This window comes from Miniopterus schreibersii, assembly GCF_964146895.1.
Source record: "Miniopterus schreibersii genome assembly, chromosome: 14".
NCBI classification, from domain to species: Eukaryota; Metazoa; Chordata; class Mammalia; order Chiroptera; family Miniopteridae; genus Miniopterus; species Miniopterus schreibersii.
In genome coordinates, this window is record NC_138114.1 from 20,211,109 (window position 1) to 20,231,646 (window position 20,538).

General features: G+C 39.5%; 1 protein-coding gene and 1 pseudogene across 2 annotated transcripts in view; one reads left to right on the plus strand and one right to left on the minus strand.

Moving 5' to 3' along the window:
• The window catches only part of LOC308567311 (small ribosomal subunit protein uS2-like), a 558,798-nt pseudogene that overhangs the window by 372,807 nt on the left and 165,453 nt on the right, over positions 1-20,538 (plus strand). The window lies entirely within an intron of this gene.
• Positions 14,877-20,538, minus strand: part of KIFBP (kinesin family binding protein) — a 29,201-nt gene continuing 23,539 nt past the window's right edge. The window contains exon 7 of the mRNA XM_081158599.1: positions 14,877-16,943. Coding sequence (XP_081014725.1) covers positions 16,068-16,943 — 876 coding nt within the window. The 3' untranslated portion in view covers positions 14,877-16,067. The remainder of the gene's footprint in view (positions 16,944-20,538) is intronic.

Here is a 20,538-nt window from a genome sequence, read left to right on the forward strand (position 1 = left end):
CCCGCTTACCCTCTGAGATCCCTCCGTCTGTTCCATGCTCCTTTGTCTCTGGATCTATTTTGTTCACCTATTTATTTTGTTCATTAGATTCCACATATGAGTGAGATCATGTGATACTTGACTTTCTCTGCCTGGCTTATTTTGCTTAGTACAATCCTCTCCAGTTCCCTCCATGCTGTCCCAAAGGATAAGAGATCCTTCTTTACAGCTGCGTAGTATCCCATGGTGTAAACGTGCCACAGCTTTCTATCCACTCATCTACTGATGGGCACTTGGGCTGTTTCCAGATCTTAGCTATTTTAAATTGTGTCGCTATGAACATAGGGGTGCATAAGTTCTTTGTGATTGGTGTTTCAGGTTTCTTAGGATATATTCCTAGAAGTCAGATCACTGGGTCAAACAGCAGTTCGATTTTCAGTTTCTTGAGGAAACTCCATACTGTTTCCCATAGTGGCAGCGCCAGTCTGCATTCCCACCAGCAGTGCACTAGGGTTCCCCTTTCTCCACACCCTCGCCAGCACATGTTATTTGTTGATGGCGGCCATTCTTACAGGTGTGAAGTGATAGCTCATTGTGGCTTTAGTTTGCATCTCTGATAATTAGTGACTTTGAGCATTTTTTTCATGTCTCTTGGCCATCTGTATGTCCTCCTTGGAGAAGTGTCTATTTAGGTCCTTTGCCCGATTTTTAATTGGATTGTCTTCCATTTTCTCCTTTGTTTCTCTTGCCCTAGGAGATGTGTCAGCAAACATATTGCTATGAGAGATGTCTGAGATTTTGCTACCTACGTTTTCTTCTAGGATTTTTATGGCTTCAAGTCTTACATTTAAGTCGTTTATCCATTTTGAGTTTACTTTTGTGTATGGTATAAGTTGGTGGTCTAGTTTCTTTTTTTTGCATGTACCTGTCCAATTTTCCCAACACCATTCATTGAAGAGACTGTCTTTGCTACATTGTATGTTCTTGCCTCATTTATCAAATATTGAGTGTAATGGGTTGGGTCGATTTCTGGGCTCCCTGTTTTGTTCCACTGATCTCTATGTCTGTTCTTGTGCCAGTACCAGGCTGTTTTGATTACAGTGGCTTTGTAGTATAACTTGATACCTGGTATCGTGATCCCTCCAACTTTGTTCTTTTTTCTCAAGATTGCTGTGGCGCCCGGCCGGGTGTGGCTCAGCAGTTGAGCATCGACCTAGGATCCAGGCGATCGGGGTTCGATTCCCAGTCAGGGCTCATGCCCGGGTTGTGGGCTCAATCAGTGATTCTCTCATCATTGATGTTTCTATCTCTCTCTTCCTCTCCCACTCTCCTTTCCTCTCTGAAATCAATAAAGATTTTTTTTTTTAAATAAAAATAAAAATAAAGATTGCTGTGGCTATTTGGGGTCTTTTTTGGTTCCATAAAAATTTTTGAAGTTTTTGTTCTAGATCTATGAAATGCACTGTTGGTATTTTCGTAGGGATTGCATTGAATTTATAGATTGTTTCGGGTAGTATGGACATTTTAATGTTAATTCTTCCAATCCATGAACACAGTATATTCTTCCACTTGTCTTCCTCTATCTGTTTTTGCAGCGTCCTATAGTTTTCTGAGCACAGGTCTTTTACCTCCTTGGTTAAGTTTATTCCTAGTTATCTTATTTTTTAGTTGCAATGGTAAATGGTATTGTTTTTTCAGTTTCTCTTGGTATTGTTTATCAGTTTCAGAACCAGCTATGGTTTTATTTATCTTTTCTATTGTTTTTTCAGTCTCTATGTCATTTATTTCAGTTCTGGTCTTTATTTCCTTCCTCCTACTTACTCTGGGCTTTTCCTGTTGTTCTAAGTCTTTAAGTTACAGGGTTAGATAATTTATTAGAAGGTTTTTTTTGTTTTTTGACGTAGGCCAGTAGGGCTATGAACTTCTGCCTCAGGATTGCTTTCATTGTATCCCATAGATTTGGGGTGGTTGTTGTTTATTTTCATTTGTTTCCAGGAGTAAATTATTGGTGTATAAAAATGCCATTGATTTCTGGGTATAATTTTGTATTCTGCTACCTTGCCAAATTCATTTATTAAATCTAGTAGTCTTTAGGATTTTCTATGTACAATATCATGTCTTCTGCAAATAATGACAGTTTTACTTCCTCCTTTCCAATTTGGATGTCTTTTATGTTTTCTTCTTGTCTGATCACTGTGGCTAGGACTTCCAGTACTATGTTGAATAAGAGTGGTGAAAGTGGACCCTCCTGTCTTGTTCCTGTTCTTAGGGGAAATGGTTTTAGTTTTTGCCCATTGAGTATGATGTTGGCTGTAGGTTTCTTATATATGGCCTTTATTATGTTGAAGTATGATCCCTCTATTCCCACTTTTGCTGAGTTTTTATTAAAAATAGGTGTTGGATTTTGTCAAATGCTTTTTCTGCATCTATCGATATGATCATGTGATTTTTGTCTTTCAATTTGTTTATGTGATGTTTCACATTTATTAATTTGTGACTATTGTACCAGCCTTACATCCCTGGAAGAAATCCCACTTGGTCATGATGTATGATCTTTTAAATATATTGCTGGATTCGTTTTGCTAATATTTTGTTGAGGACTTTAGCATCAGGGATATTGGCCTGTAATTCTTTCTTTGTAGTGTCTTTACCTGGTTTTTGAATTAGGCTAATGCTGGCCTCATAAAAAGAGCTTGGAAGTGTTCCTTCCTTTTGGATTTTTTTTTAAATATGTCTTTATTGATTTCAGAGAGAAGAGAGGGAGAGAGAGAGAAACATCAGTGATGAGAGGAAGGGAGAGGGAGAGAGAGAGATACATCAATGATGAGAGAGTCATTGATCGGCTGCCTCCTGCACGCCCCTGACTGGGGATCGAGCTTGCAACCTGGGCATGTGCCCTGACTGGGAATCAAACCGGTTATCTCCTGGATCATAGGTCGATGCTCAACCCGAGCCACACCAGCCGGGCTCCTCTTGGATTTTTTTTGAATAGTTTGAGGAGGAAAGGTGTTAATTCTTCTTTGAATGTTTAGTAAAACTCCCGAGAAGCCATCCAGCCCAGGGCTTTTGTGTGCTGGGAGTTTTTTGAATACTGCTTCAACTTCATCAGCAGTTATTGGCCTACTCAGATTTTCAATCAGGAAACCCCTCAGTCTTTCTGATTGAGTTTTGGAAGGTTGTATTTTTCTAGGAATTTCCCCATTTCATCCAGGTTGTCCAGTTGTTGGTGTATAGTTGTTCATAGTATTTTCTTACAATCCTTTGTATTTCTGTTGGGTCAGTTGTTACTTCACCTCATTTGTTTCTGATTTTGTTTGTGTGTCTCTTTGCTTCTTGATGAGTCTGGCTAAAGGATCATCGATCTTATTTATCTTTTCAAAGAACCAGCTATGGTTTTATTTATCTTTTCTATTGTTTTTTCTGTCTCTATGTCATTTATTTCAGCTCTGGTCTTTATTTCCTTCCTTCTACTTACTCTGGGCTTTTCCTGTTGTTCTCTTTCTAAGTCTTTAAGTTATAGAGTTAGATAATTTATTAGAAGGTTTTTTTGTTTTTTGACGTAGGCCAGTAGGGCTATGAACTTCCGCCTCAGGACTGCTTTTATTGTATCCCAGAGATTTTAGGTTGTTGTTGTTTATTTTCATTTGTTTCCAGGAAGTTTATTTCTTCCTTAATCTCTTTGGTAACCCATTCATTGTTCAATAACATGCTATTTAGCCTTCATGTGTTTGAGGGGTTTTTAGTGTTTTTATTGTAGTTGATTTCTAATTTCATGCCATTGTGATCCAAGAAGATGCTTGATATGACTTCAATCTTCTTGAACTTGTAGAGACTTGTTTTGTGTCCTAACATGTGGTCTATCTTTGAGAATGTCCCTTGTGTACTTGAGAAGAATGTACGTTCTGGAGCTTGGGGGTGGAATGTTCTGTAAATGTCAATTAAATCCATCTGATCTAGTGTGTCATTTACGGTAACTATTTCCTTGTTGATTTTTTGTGTGGAAGACCTATCCAATGAACTCAGTGGGTTGTTAAAGTCCCCTCTATGACTGTATTGCTGTTGACTTCTCGTTTAAAGTCCTCCAGAAGTTTTGTTATTTTTTTATAAATTTAGGTGCTCCTATATTGGGTGCATATATTTATCAGGGTTATTTCCTCTTGTTGGATCGATTCCTTTAGTATTATGTAGTGACCTTTCTATTCTCTCATTATGGTCTTCATTTTTAAGGCTATTTTTTCAGATATGAGTATTGCTACCCCAGCTTTTTTTTTCCATTTGCATGGAAAATTTTTTTCCATCCCTTCACCTCATCCTGTATGAGTCTTTTGTACTGAGGTGGGTCTCTCGTAGATAGCTTATATTTGGGTCATGTTTTCTTATCCACTCAGCTATCCTATGCCTTTTGATGAGAGCATTTAATCCATTTACATTAAAGGTTATTATTGATACTTTTCTATTGCCATTTTAATTCTTTATGCCTGTGTTTCTCTCTCAATTTCTACTTCTTATTACAGCAGCCCCTTTAACATTTCCTGAAATGCTAGTTTGGAGGTGACAAACTCCTTTGGCCTTTTTTTGTCTGGGAAGCTCTTTATTTCACCATCTATTTTGAATGATAGCTTTGCTGGATAGAGTAGTCTTGGTTTCAGATTCTTGCTTTTCATTACCTTGAATACTTCATGCCATTCCCTTCTGGCCTGTAGAGTTTCTGATGAGAAATCAGCTGACAGCCTTATGGGAGCTCCTTTGTAGGTAACAGATGGCTTTTTAAAATTTTTATTTAAATACATCTTTATTGATTTCAGAGAGAGGAAGGGAGAGGGAGAGAGACAGAAACATCAGAGTTTCTGATGACAGAGTCATTGATCGGCTGCCTCCCCAACACCTCCTATTGGGGATTGAGCCTGCAACCCTAGCATGTTCCCTGACTGGGAATTGAACCACGATCTCCTGGATCCTAGGTCGATGCTCAACCACTGAGCCATGCTGGCTAGGCTCTTGCTGTCTTTAAGATTCTCTTTGTCTTGAATTTTTGACATTTTAATTATGATGTGTCTGGGCATGGACCTCTTTGGATTCTTCTTGCTTGGAACCCTCTGTGCCTCCTGAACTTGTGTGACTTTTTCCTTGATCAAGGTAGGGAAGTTTTCTGCCATTATTTCTTCAAACAAATTCTCTATCCCTTGCTTATTATCTTCCCCTTCTGTTACTCCTATGATGTGAATATTATGTTTCATGTTGTCCCACAGCTCCCTTAAACTGTCTTCTTTAATTGTTCTTTCTTTCTGGATCTGAGTTATTTTTTTCTACCCTGTCGTCTAATTTGCTGATCCAATCCTCACCTTCCTCTAATCTGCTGTTTATTCCTTCCAATGTATTTTTTATTTCTGCTATGTTGTTCTTAATTTCCTTCATAGTTTCCCCATCTTTTCTCATCATCCTTACAATCAGTATCTGATAGTTTCCTAATCTCCATTTCATTTAGCTCTTCTTCTAGAGAATTCTCTTGTTCTTTCATTTAGGGCTTGTTTTTTTTACCTCCCTGTTTTGGCTGCCTATTTGGGTTTTCTTCTATGTGTTAAGTAGATCTGCTAGGACTCAGTCTTTCTGGAGGGTCTGTGGTGCAGGACAATGTCAGATGCTGTTTGTAACTGGCCTTGAGTACCCTGTTTGGAGCTATCAACAACCCATGGCTTGTGGGTCCCTCTACTGGGACTGGGTGTGTTTGGACAGGACCAAGATGCACACCAAAATCCACTTTTCCAAGGCCCAGGTCCAGAAGCAGATCAGGTAAAGACTCAAAGCACTCTGAGGTCCACCTCTGCCTACAGGCTGATTAATCTGATTCTCTTAATGAGCCTCAGGCTGTAGACCACAGCAAGGTGTAAATTCCACAGGGTGGGGCAAGAGGTTTTCCAATGGGTTTGGTAATTGTCCCTCCCTCCCCCCTTCCCCCTCCCCCTGCCCCAGGCAAAAGCTGCCTGGCTGGCAAAGATCTGCCCGAGAAAGATGTCCTCTGCAGTATGAGGGACTTAGCACAGCAATCCAGATGGCTGCCCTCTGAGCTCTATCTCCAGAGCTTGCAACCCTAAATTCTCACACCACTGTAGTCCACTCTGCCCTCCCTCCACCAGAGCCCAAGGTGAGTGGCTGCACACGAAACTTTGTGTGTTGGCCCTTTAAGAGGGTACCTGCATTTCCAGCTGTGTCTCCCAGACAGAAACTCTGCTGCTTTTCACAGCTAGATGACATGTGGGCACCTTTCTCAGTTCTGGTGCTCTGGGCTGGAGAGGCCAGCTTGGGGTTTAGACCCCAGAGTTCTTAGTGGGAACCCCCCCACAGCTGAGATATCCCTCCGGCCCTTCAGCTAATGTCTATGAGAGCCCAGCCAGTCCTATTGTGCCTGCACACTTCGTACCAGTCTCTATGAGGTCTCTGCTTTAAGTCCTGGGATGAGAGTGCTCTCCAGCTAGTCTTCAGTTGATTATTCAGGATGTTTTTTCTATATTTTAGTTATAATTCCAGTTTGGTCTTGGGAGAGTTTCAGTGTAGCTTCTACTCAATCTGCCGCCATCTTCCTCAGTATTCTTTTTAATCAGATGTCACAAGAACAAAGCCTTTCTTAGGATGAGAGAGGGAGAATCTGAATATTTGCTCCACCCCAAATTTGTAAGGTTCCTGAGAGATGGTCCTGGCTCTATATGCAGAGTAGTTAACATTAGGCCACTGGGACAACCCTATGGGCATTTCCATTCAAATTCCCCAAGAATTGCTGCTTGCTCAGTCTGTATTTTTGTCAAACAACCTCTTTCCTTTTCCTAACCTCCCTTGAGGCATTCTAGAATATTCTTCAGGGGCTATTAAGGACTCCCTAGCTTTCATCTAGGAGACTTCCCTATCAGCCCTGAGAGACCTAGTACTGTGGTTACCAGTCTCAGCCCCCCACTGGTATTCACCCAGCAGAATTCTCCTAATATAGGAGGAGGTGCTTAGAGATCTAGGAGGAGAGTCCTGCAGCTGCTTGGCTACCTAAAGCTGCTGGGAATGTTCTTTTTTTTTTTTTCTTCTGTCCCCACGCTGGTTCTCCTTGGGAACCAAAGGCACAGAACAATTTTCTGGTTCAGGATGCTTCTCCCTATAAAAGCTGCTTCAATACATTCTAGCTCTAGCTTCCTTCTCTTAATTCTAAGAGCAAAGGTTCTTGTACTTATAATGTACAGAAGAATCACATCTGGTTCTACTAAAATGTAGATTCCTGGACCCCAAGCCCAGAGTTTCTGAATAGTTCTGGGCTAGATCCTGGGAGTCTGAATTTTAATTTCTTTAAATTGATTTTAGAGAGAGAGAGGGAAGGGGGGGGTGGGGAGAGAGAGAGAGAGAGAGAGAGAGAGAAAGGAATATCAATTTGTTGTTCTACTTATTTATGCATTCATTGGTTGATTCTTGAATGTGTCCTGATCAGGGACTAAACCCACAGCTCTAACCAACTGAGCTACCTGGCCAGGGGGCCTGGTAGTGTGCATTTTAACAAGTACCTCTACATGATCCTGATGCAGGTGGTCCTGGCACTTGACTCTAGAAAACAATGCCCTAAACCTATTATTTAAAATGACCTTAACTATAATTATCCCAATTCTTCAATAGTCATTAACGATCATTAAATAATTATATAAAAGAATTCCTGCCCTGCTGGGCATGGCTCAGCGGTTGAGCGTCGATCTAGGATCCAGGCGATCGGGGTTCGATTCCCAGTCAGGGCACATGCCCAGGTTGTGGGCTTGATCAATGACTCTCTCATCATTGATGTTTCTATCTCTCTCTCTCCCTCTCCTTTCCTCTCTGAAATCAATAAAGATATATTTAAAAAAAAAAAAAAATTCCTGCTATGAACCTCAGAACAACACAGAGTTTCCCTTGTGAGAAACAGCTTAATTAGCAATCAATACTAGAACTTGGAGCTCATATTTGAAACCTATTTGTTTTCTCTATCTTGGCAGGTTAGTACCATCTCTGATGAATAGTGGTCACCCAAGTTTTATACCTATTATCAGCTACTCTTAAAAGGTGTATGCTGTTCTGGCCAGGTAGCTTAGTTGGTTAGAGAACTGTCCCAATACACCAAGGTTGGGGTTCCATCCCCAGTCAGGGCAGTTGATACAAGAATCAACCAATGAATGCATAAATAAGTGGAACAACAAAAAGGTCTTTCTCTCTTTCTTCCTCTTTCTAAAATCAAAACATTTTAAATTTTCTTAAAAAGGTGTCTGCCTAGTTCTCTAAGCACCCCAAGGAATCTCAAAGTGATTTTCATTTATAACACATAAGCAGGTGTCAAGTCAGATCATTCCAAACATACTGCTATATTTGGTATACATATTCTATTGATTAATGTGATAAGATATATTTTCAAATTTAGAAGGTAAAGGCAGGCCCATGGAATTAAGTTACAACTTGGAACATTCTGGCACATCTTCAATGAGTGAAACTTAAGCTAATCTTCCAGAGGAGGTTGGAATTTCTCCTTATTTTTAAGTGGAATGTAATTAGATTTTATGGACTCTATAATAAACAAATGAAGGATTAAATATTCAGAAGCAGATTCCAAAACTATTGAGCCTGCGCCGCCAGCATGGCTCAGTGGTTGAGCATGGACCTATGATCCAGGAGGTCACGGTTCAATTCCTGGTCAGGGCACATGCCCAGATTCGGGCTCAATCTCCAGTGTGGGGCATGCAGGCAGCCAGTCAATGACTCTCATCATTGGTGTTTCAACTTTCTCCCTCTCCCTTCCTCTCTCTGAAATCGATAAAGACATATTTTAAACTATTGAGCCTAAAAGGACAATAAGTTGTAACATAAAGCCAACCTATAGTTTTGCATAATCAGTAGGGAAGGTTGAAGATCATTCTGTTTTCATTTTCACAATTTCTTACATAATTATCCTATTTTCTTAGTGTCTAAGAAATAGCATTTGGGTGAAAATTAAAAGCAAGAAAATCATCCATACAAGATTATAGATGACTTTAGCGGATGATGAATCTCTTGATAACAAAACCTGACTTAGAGTGGTAACAGGAAAAGCAAAGTGACTGAGATAACCAGTGGAGAAAAAGTGAGATATAATTCAGAAGGAAGTGAGGGCAGGGAGAGCTCTGTACTGATAGTTGGTATGTGGCTACCACAGATCATGACAGATTCAGAAGCTCATTATTTCGCAGGTTCTCTCATTTGTCTTAACTATTTTTTAACCCTATTTTCATATAGAGCATGTATAAGGCCTTATCACTTCCTGTAGGTGAAAAATTAATATTGGGTCATGACCTTCCTAAGAAAATTACTGGCTTAAAAAGTGGTTGGATTAGAATGGGTTACATGGGTGAGATTTTTTTTTTTACTTGTTTGTTTTTACTGTTAAATATGTATGAATAGTATATACATAATATATGTATATGATCAGTTTAATAATAAAACAAATAAAAGGGGACCTATCTGCCAATTAAGAAATAGAACACTTCCACCCTGTTATGGGAGCTGTACTATCTTTAGGATTTCTCCTGGTTGCTTTCTTGAATTCATTTTTCCCATTCTAGGTTTTTTTAAAGTCCAATAACAATAAAATAAAAACAATTTGAATGACTTATTATGGCCCCCACTTGATTTTTTTCCCCCCTAAAAGATTACAGCTTCCCGAAGTGTAAAATGACTAAAAGGCCCGTTTGTGTAGTGCCACCTACAATGTGAATGCATCTTATACACTGAGCCATTAAAAAAAATGTTGAAAAATATGTCGTTGCCCTAACATATTTGCACTTTCTCTCTTCAAATTTCATAGTTAGTAACTTGTGATAATCAAAAACAAATTTGGAAATACTGCAACAGGTACTTTGCTACAAAATGGGTAATTTTTAAATCTATATCTTTATAAGTCTAGTTGGAACAATGTGTGATATTAGGTTAATCTTCTCATATTATAGCTGTGCCTGGCTTAGTAGCTTGTCAGCAATTCTGAGTTCTCCCTTTAGGTGTAGTTGTCTGTCCCTTCTTATTGTCCATTCAAACTAAAATTGATAGAACCAACTTGCTAACTTTGTAAAAGGTATTCATATGTGACCCTGGGCAAGTCAGTGAAGTTCTTGATAAGTTTCACATTCTGTAGAGGAGGATTACAGTATCCATGTGAGAAAGTTTTTGAGACAATTATATGAAATAATGCATATAAAATACTTAGCAGAGGACCTGGAATAAATTAGCTGGTGCTCAATAATATTAGCTTTTATAGCTACATTATGTATAAGGTATAAAGAAACTCTAAAAATAAACCAGAAAATGCAAGAGTTGGCAAAACTGTGCCTACAGGCCAAATCTGGCCCACCACCTGTTATTGTGAGTAGTTTTATTAAAACACAGTCACATGGCCCAGCCAGTGTGGCTCAGTTGGTTATTGGTCGCGAGTTCCATTCCTGGTCGGGGCACGTGCCCAGGTTGTGAGCTCCATCCCCAGGGGTGTGTGTGCAGGAGGTAGCCAAGCGATGCTTCTCTCTCATAGATGTTTCTATCTCTACCTCTCCCTTTCTAAAATCAATAAAAATATAATTTTCTAAAAAAGAACACAGTCACATTCATTCATTTACACATTGCCTACAGCTGCTTTCACTGCAGCATTGAATAGCTGCAATACTGTATGGCTTGAAAAGTCTGAAATATTTACCATCTGGCCCTTTACAGAAAGTCTCCCAAGCTCTGAGTATAAGGAGAAATTTAATTGGCCAAAACTGGTAACACTTGAAATGTGTTACCACATTTCTAATCAAACAAAAATGAAAAAAGGAAAATACACGTCTCTCAAGCCCTTCCTCTTACATGATTCGGGGAGAAACTGACAGCTCTGGTTCAAACTATGATCCGAGGAGCAGACATGAACAAGACATAAATAACCTAGAACACTCCACTGAGCTACAGGCAATTGCAACAACTTTCCCAAGGAATTGCCAGGGAACAGGAAGTCTCTCCTTCACCCAGTGTGGTTCCCTGAGAATAATAGTGAAGGAATGAGACTGGCATTTAAACAAACCTGTCATTAATCACTAGGATTTCCCCAAGAGATAGCCTATACCGTAAGACGCTAAAATTCATATACAAATTTAAATGTTTTTCTCGGACAACTGCTCAGGGTTGATGGGTATTACGCAGTCTTCTGATAAGTAGGCATTCAATATGTACTTACTGAATGAACGAACGAACGAATGAATGAATGATGCCTGTAGCCTATTTGTTGTCTAAATCTAGCAAGATGAAAAAGAAAATTGCAAAGGGCTTTTGTGTCAAAAACCTTTTATTAGCTCCGTATGTAGTCTTTTCCCTAATAATTGGTTTTATGAGTAAGGAAAGAGGAATAAAAGGTTATCTGAAACCTATGGCCGAGACAGGTCATCTCTGTAGCCCAAATTCTGTCATGCTGCCAACACTTGTAAGGGTTCTGGGCATACGTATTTCATGTAAGATTTTGCAAAGTTAGCCCAGAATAATGACCAGCTGTGGAAGTAAGGGAGCTCCTCTCCTACCCTTTAGTGACTCTAGAGCAATAGGGATGGAAAAAAACAATGACACAGCTTGTCAGAGTCCAAGCAGATAAAACGATATTAAAAGAATCCAGTGTTGCAAGAAATCCAATACGTCCTATGATAAAATGACAAAGACGTGACACTGCCGTGACTCCAGACTCAACCCAAACCAATGTGTATTAAATAATAGAGAGATTCAACTTCTCCTTTGGATCTGAGACCTAGACCAGCCACTGCTGATTTCAGTTTCCTAAACCAACCTTCAACAGCATCCACTCTGTCTGCACCATGCCCGGCACAAAATAGGTTGGGATAGGGCAGGAACCCCAAGGGTGCCCAGGAACCCCAATTAAACTATTCCATAATCAGAAGAGATGACCTTTTTTTCACCCTCACTCTCTCACAAAGGTAGTACAGTGGAGTTTTCCAAAGGCTGCATGACATGTTATAGCATACCAGTAATGAAATCAACCTGTTTCCTATTAAGCCATCCATTAAAGATACCTACAATATATAAAATATGCCGGGGTTTTTTTGTTTTGTTTTGTTTGGAAAAAAATTACTTTTCATAGATCTTTTGTTTTTTTGTGGTTTTTTTTTTTTAAAGTTTTTATTTCAGAGAGACGAAAGGAGGAGAGAGAGAAACATCAATGATGAGTCATTGATCGGCTGCCTCCTGCACGCCCCCTCCTGGGGATCAAGCCCGCAACCCGGGCATGTGCCTTGACTGGGAACTGAACCACGAGCTCCTGGATCACAGGTCAATGCTCAACCGCTGAGCCACACTGGCCAGGCCATAAATGATTGTTTAAATCCAATGGGTTTATTATTGTCATTTTAACATAAATTGTTAATATTTTTCTTAATTTGAATTTCAAATAGGATAAATATAAAAAGATATAACCTATACACACAAAAACTCTTAGGCATCCTCAATTTTAAGTGCAAAGGAGCTTTGAGACCAAAAAGCTTGAGAACTACTAAAATCTGGAGAAGCAGGGAAGTCTCAGCGGCCAGCGGTCCTCGGGAAGCATGCTCAGGGAAAGCGTGCGGGAAGGGCTGCGTGAGTGAAGGCAGGATTCCAAAGTAGCCCGGGAGATTTTCAGCTGATAACCAAAGATAAAGTCTTAAAACATGCAAAGTCACTACAGACAGTGAAGGACAAACAGCAGAGTATGCTGATGGGCATTAGGATAAAAACTGGTTTTAAGACCAGTGCCTGTTACACTTGAGTTTTATCTTTTGGACTCAACTTGAATAACACGGTTGGGAAGGGGAAGAGCTATCCAGCTTGCAGAGGCTGAGATCACATTCTCAGAGCCTGGCACGACGAGCACACAGGCAGAGCTCGGTGTTTGTTGAATGAATCACTATATAAATGGAGCTGAGTAAATTTGGTAGCAAAATGGCTCTATCAGGAGAGGCTTCAATGGCAGCAGCTGGGGTGCACAGCCGTGTCACCATGCCCAAGAAGTCACCTTCTCTTTGCCCCGCCATGAGCCTCTTCACTTTGCTTTTGAAGTCTGATTAAGGGATGTCATTAGCAATCATTTCATCTCAAGCATCTAAACTCAACATGACCTAACCAGAACTCTTAATTTTAACCCATCTCCCTCATAAAACATGGACTTAATATGGTTCTTCTTTTCCCCTCATGCTTTACATTTAATCCTTTAGCGTGTCCTGTGATTCTACTTCCAAAACACGAACTATTTATCCACTTCTCTCCATCTCTGTTCTGTCACCCTAGTCCAAATTGGTTGGATTAATCTTTTTTTAATTGATTTTAGAAAGAGGAAGAGAGAGAGAAATGGACAGAGAGAAACACTGATGTGAGAAGAGACACATGGATCGGCTGCCTCCCGAACGTCCCCACGACCGGGGATGGAACTGCAACCTTTTGGCGTAGGTGGTGACGCTCCAACCAACCAGGCTACCCGACTAGGGCTAGGTTAATCTTTTTTTTTTTAATTTTTTTTTTTGTTTAAAGTATTACAGATGTCCCTTTTTCTCCCCAATGACCCATTCCCCCTCATTCTTCCCCCTCCCCAGTCCCTCTCCCCACCATTGTCCGTGTCCTTGGGTTGTGCATATATGCATATAAATTCTTTGGTTACTCTCTCCCCCTCCCTCCCCCCGCCCCCCTCCATCCCTCTGACCTTTGGTCAGTCTCATCTATGCTTCCATGTCATTGAATCTATTCTGCTCATCAGTTTATTAAGTTCTTTAGATTCCACGTATAAGTGAGATCATGTGATGTTTGTCTTTCTCTGCCTGGCTTATTTCACTTAGCATAATTTTCTCCATCCTTACTGTCCCAAAGGGTACGAGATTCTTCTTCTTTACAGCTGCGTAGTATTCCATGGTGTGAATGTCCCACAGCTTTTTTATCCACTCATCTACTGATGGGCACTTGTTCTGTTTCCAGATCTTAGCTATTGTAAACTGTGCTGCTATGAACATCGGGGCGCATATATCCTTTCTGATGAATGTTTCAGGATTCTTAGGATACATTCCTGGGCTAGGTTAATCTTAATAGAACCTAGCTTGTCTTCCTGCTTCACCTCTGGTGCCAGCCCCTTCCCCCTATAATCTATTCTTTCCTTAGGAACCAGAGTGATTTCCTAAAAACGCCAATCAGATCATGCCACCTTCCTCTTAGAAATTCTGCAAAGCTTTCCCCTGTACCTGGAATAAAATCCAAACTCCTCTCCCCCATCTCCAAAGCCTCTCCAGCTGGACTCCCTCCCCTACCCCTGTTCCTCCCCACCTGCTTCTGCACCAGCCACACTGGCCTTTCCCATCTTCTAAAATGCCCAACGCCAAGCCAGCCAATGAGTCTGCTGACCTGAATGTGTTTCTGCAGAAATTTAAATGAAGCCGGCAATAGTGAAGCCATGTTACAAGCCTTAAAGACACTGAAGTCATTAAGGTCCCTGAAAATGGCTGTAAGAAAAATAAAATGTCTAGAGCCTTCCAAAGCCTGTTTCAGCCAGCAGGCCTAGCAGTCTCTGGAATACTCTACCAAAGAATCTTTACTTTGCTGCCTTTTTTCCCATCTGGTTCTCAGCTCAATGTCAACTCTCCTCTTTTCCTAGGCCTTTCCAGATCACTGTAGCTAAAGCGCCCCTTCCCATTAAACGTTTACCAGAGCACTCCAGTTCCTTTCAGAGCAGCACTCATACCTGAAATCGTCTTGCTTACTGTGTACTAGCCTCATGAGAGCAGGACCGTGTCTATCTTGTTCATCACTGCAACCTCTATAGCTAGAAAAGCGAGAACAGTGCCCATCGCATGGCAGACATGTAATATTAGATACTGAATGGACTACACATTGCTGTTACACTCAGATTTTATTCCTGCAAACTGATCTCAAACGAAAACCAAGGTGTTTATCACACATATAAATGTTACAGAATCTTAGGGATGACCTGGTCCTAAGCTTTCTGAAGCAAATTAATAGCCAAGCCAACACAGAGTTATTCTCTATATTGAATTTGACAACTTTTTTTTTTTTAATCCTCACCCGAGGATTTTTCCATTGCTTTTCAGAGAACATGGAAGAGGGTGAGAGAGACACACACATCAATTGGTTGCCGACCAGCACTGGGGACTGCGCCTGTAACCAAGGTACATGCCCTTGGCTGGAATCGAACCCAGGACCCTTCAGGCCACTGGCTGACGTGCTAACCACTGAGACAAACCAGCTAGGGCTTGACAACTGATCTTGATTTTTGCACTGGAAAAAGACTCGATTTCAATTTTGTCTTTCTTAAAATGACTAACATGTATTAACAATGATGAAAACCTGCAGCCAATTAAGATTTTTCTGGCACATGGTAATATCTCAAATATTCAATGATTGAGATTTTAATGTTTTCTATCTGTGCAATGTTACTGAAGAAATATTCTTCTCTGGCTTTAAATAACGCAATACATTTGAAGTGTCAAAAATCAATTCTTACAAGAAAATGAGTAAATAAATGGAAGCTTTTATTAGAGAGACAAGTCAATTTATTATATTTCCAACAAGGCCTTTCCCCCCTATAATGAATGAGACAAACTATTTTACAACAATATAACTTAGTTTTTTAATATTTTCAAAAAGGAAGGATTTCTTTGGGAATTTAGGAAAGTAAACATTTGGGGAAAAATAACAGGAATAAGAGGTCTGTCTACCAGGTACATTACCCAGCATTCTTCCTCTTAAAGAATCCTTTAAGTAGTAGACATCGAAGAACCTACCTTTAGAAAATGAGGCAGGAAAGGTTTACATTTAAGTAGGAAACATGCAATCTAAAATACCAATCACATGTCACTTTAACAAGGCAATTTACACAGTTAGGTATAAATTATTAATTACCATTATGTTGATTAAGGTCCTAGTAAAGACTCAATTGGTCTGTATCTGAAGTTCAAACTGCACTCATCTGGCTATAAAAGTAAATATCACAATGGAATTGGGCCCTTTTGACTAAGAGGGAAAAAAACTCTTCAGTACTGCGCATTTTCTGTCATTAAAAATGATTAAGTCAGGGCCATCTTGGTTCTGAATCTCTCCATTTTTGTTGGAAGAAGACTCACCATCTCTTTACTAAGTTCTAGCTCAACTTCTATCTCCTGGGCAGCCTCAGGATGCTTTTCACAGTAATCAACAATAAATCTGTAATGTTCCAATGATGTTGCCAAATTTTCTAGCTCTTTCTTGGGATCTGAAGTGATGATTTTGCCATAGAGACGGGCAACTCGAAACTTAGCCAACATGGCAGGGCGAAGAACATCTTCCCCTATATGCTCAGGAAACACTTTATTTGGGTCTCTCAGGGAGTCTAGGAAGAGCTGGTAGTACTTCATTGCTGATTTATTAAGATTATTTATTTTTTTTACGATGTGTGAATCGGGATCCCTCAGCTTGTCAGCAATGGCAACCTTCAAATCCATCATATCATAGTAAGCATGTGCAATTTCAAACTGAATCTGTCTGTTGACCAACAGATAATACTGTGGATTCAGATCCACAATCAGGGGCTCTAGCATGGCTATTCTACGTTTATGCATCTTGCACCGCCTCTCCATGTCAGTTTCAAAGAACGCAAGCACCTTAAAGAGAGCACTGTGGTCTTGGACAACTTCAATATGGTCAGTGACATAACCATCAATCTGAAAGAACTCTTTTGCCTCAAAGACATAGTGCTGACCCAATAAGAAAAGTTCTCTGGCTTCTTCAAAATCTAAAGGTCTCAAATAGCTCACTTTCTCTTCTACTGCAGAGATGGCATCACAGAGCTCACTGGTTCCAAACTGTACAGCTTTCTTCCTGACGCTTTCTTCTTCCTCTAGTTCTTTTTTCCTTAAAGCTCGCAGTTCAGATTGTTTATCAAGGTCAAGCTCTCCTATGTTGTCCTGAAAGAAAAAGTAATGGTGGTTATGGTTAACGAGGAGGACCCTGATCCCTGCTGCCAAATATCAAACAGAAGGGGGGGAAAAGAAAACCCTCTTCCTTCTTAGCTTGGTGTAGGGACGGATTATTATTTTAAACATCTTTTAAAACTTCCTCCTTCTAATTATATTCCAATTATACTTAAAATGTAAAAAATTAGGGAGAAGTATTTAAATAAACAAGCCACTTACATACTTTATTCCTCTTTAGGGAACTCAAACTCATTTATAGTTACTCTTTCAGATAAGATAAATACACATGAAAGAACTTTAAAAACTGTGAAACGTTATATACATGTAATGTGTTATTAGCATTTTAACATTAGAGTAAAATTGGTATAAATCCTAAAAATATTTCACAGACATGTCATTAAGATTAATGATATGTTTATGCTACGTATAAGTTATTTAGTGAAATATATTAGAGAAATGCTCTAGGCCGGGGTGGCAAACCTTTTTTCTGCCAAGGACCATTTGGATATTTATAGCATCATTCACAGGCCATACAAAATTATCAACTTAAAAATTAGCTATGAAAAAAGCTAATTTTATTGAATTTCAATAAAACTTGTTGAATTTCAATAGATTTATTGAATTTCAAGTCCTGCCTGCAATTGCCTTGGCAGGGCCAGACCAAATGGTTTCTCGGGTGGGTATCCGCAGGCTGGACATTCCCCATGCCTGCTCTAGGTCTTTTAAAGACACTAAAGTGAAGATAAGGTTAAATCTAACTTTGCAGTTAAAGTTCTCTCTCCTACCTCCTGGGACAAAAAACAACAAAATATATAACTAAGATGGTTTAAAAATAAAGTTCATCCTCCTCCTTCCTGGTCAATAAAATTAATCGTCAGATCCCTTAATGCTCAGCCTCAAGGCCTTTTCTTTTTTTCTCTTGATTTTGTCTCTAGACCTACACTGTTCAAAGTAAGAGCCATGTGTGGATGACTATTGAAATGTAGTGAGCTTGAAATGTAGTGAGTCCAAAATGAGATTTTGGCTGTGTAAAATAATACACATCCAGTTTCCAAGAGATGTATGAATAAATTTCCAATTGGAAATTTAAAATATCTCTTAATTTTTTAATATCATTGACATATAGAAATTACAATATTTTTTATATTCTGGGTTAAAAATGTAATTAAAATTAACTTCAGCCTGGCCAGGTGTGGCTCAGAGATTGAGCATCGACCTAGGACCCAGGAGATTGTGGTTCGATTCCCGGTGAGGGCACATGACCAAGTTGTGGGCTTGATCCCCAGTCGGGAGCGTGCAGGAGGCAGCCGATGAATGACAACTCTCTCATCATTGATGTTTCTATCTCCCTCTCCCTGTCTCTGAAATCAACAGATATGTAATTTTTTAATTTTAATTTTTTAAAAAAATATATGTAGCTGGTGTTCTATTTCTATGGGGCAGTACTGCTCTAAATAGGTGACTCCACCTACACCATGGCTGCAACTGCCATTCATAGGAGGATGACTCGAGAGTCTACAGCTATAGCCCAGACCTCTTTCTCAAGCTCCAGACCTATAACTACAGCTCTGTATGTGACATCTCTCAGATCTCATCCTCAGTGGGTCCATAATGGATCTCCTATTCTTTAGTACACAGATTCCTGTTCTGGTGTTACTTTAGGGAAGATCACTTCATCAGTGTGGACAGCCAGCAACCTAGGAATCATCCTTAAGAAGTCCCTCTCCTCTCCCTTTACCCCACCTCACTTCAAATGTATCACCAAGTCCTTAATGTTTTGCTTCCTGAATACCTCTTGAATCTATTCTTCTTCCATCTCCTCTGCCGCCATCCTAGACCAAGCTACCTTCACACCTCACCTGACTGCTGCAGTGGTCTTCTAACTAATCTCCCATATCCACTCTCGCTTTCCCTGAATTCACTCTCCATTCTACTATCAAAGGGATTGTTCCAAAAACCCTTCAAGACTTCCATTCCTTGAATGCCCTGCATGTTCTAGCCCCTTTCTAACTCATATATCACATGCTCGCTCTCTCTTCTAGCCTCACAGGCCGCTGTTCCATCTCTTCTAATACCATGCTCTCTATGCCCTAGAACTTTCAAACATGCTGCTTCAGCTCCTGGGAATGGTGCTCCCTCTTTTCCCAGTCTAGGTAATTCCTACTCAATCCCAGAACTTCCTTCAAATGTTACTTCCTCCTATTATGTCTTCTCAAATCATGTGTCTCTTTGTGGAACTTATCAAAGTTGCACTTTTACATGAAGTCAAAAACCAGGTTTTTTGGTTCATCATAGTACAATGACTTGCATAGAGCTAGCACAAATACTTAATTAAATTATGTATGTTTAAGTTTAATTGAAGAAGCCTTTTGAAATAAACATGATCAAAGCAACAAAAAAAAGGTCAGATTAAGGAAAATCCGAGTAATTTTGTAGCATGGCAACTATTTGAGCTTAAAGTAGTCAGGTGCTAAATTCTGGTGCCCAATCTGGAAAACATCAACTGAAGGGTAAGAGTTAAATCAGTGTATTTTGCTTGACACAATTACTTCAAATATAGGCCATAAGTCTCTAAACATTGTTTACTTGCTTCCTGGCTGCTTGTGTATTTACATGCTTTCCAGGTTGTTGAACAGAAGCAAGCTGACAGCTCTTCCTGGCTCCACCTTCTCTAAGTATAAAATCCCTAGTTGTTTTCCCTGCTTTCCTGACTTTCTTTACCCTCCATCTATAAGATGCTCTCATCTTTGTAAGACTTCTGCTTCTGGGGTTTTGTAGTTGGTTCAGTTTTATTTTGTTTAGTAGTTTTACAAAGTTCTAAATTATTCACTAGTAAAAATTATTTTACTTTAATGACTGTAAATAGAAAAAATAAAGCATAATAACTCCTCTAGGAAAATCTATGTATCTACACTTGGTATACTGCATCCAAATGATTTATTTTCTTCTTTAGTGGTTAGAAACTAGGATTCAGTATGGATCAGTGATGATGATGATGTTTAACATTTACTAAGGACTTCATATGTCTCGGGCACTTTTCTGAGCCATACATACACACACTTTAACTCATAATAACACTATTAAGTACATACTATTATTACCGGTGAGGAAATTGAAGCACAGAGAAATTAAGTAAATTGCCTAGAACACACAGCTACAAACTGGCAGGGCTGTTTCCAGATATATTTACATGTATTCACAGGGTAGGGCAAAGGTAGGTTTACAGTTACAAATATGTGAAAGTTTTTTCTTATATTATTTATTAATTATTGTATTATCTTCCATATGGACAATTGTAAACCTACTTTCGCCCCATTCTGCATATATACAGCATAAAGTACATAAACATTAGTAAGAATTGTTTCCTGTCCTCAAGTTGCTTATAGTCTAAAAGGAGGCAAAAGAACACCAATAGGGGTAATATGCAGCAGAATTTAAATGACTTAGGAAGGGGTAAGAAAAGTTCTATAGAGTTTGTAGGAAGGAGATGATATCTGTAGGGGGTGAAAAATTATGCATGTAATAATTATTTACTGAGAACCTAGTGTATGGAGATGATGATATAAATATGATGCAGAACCCACTT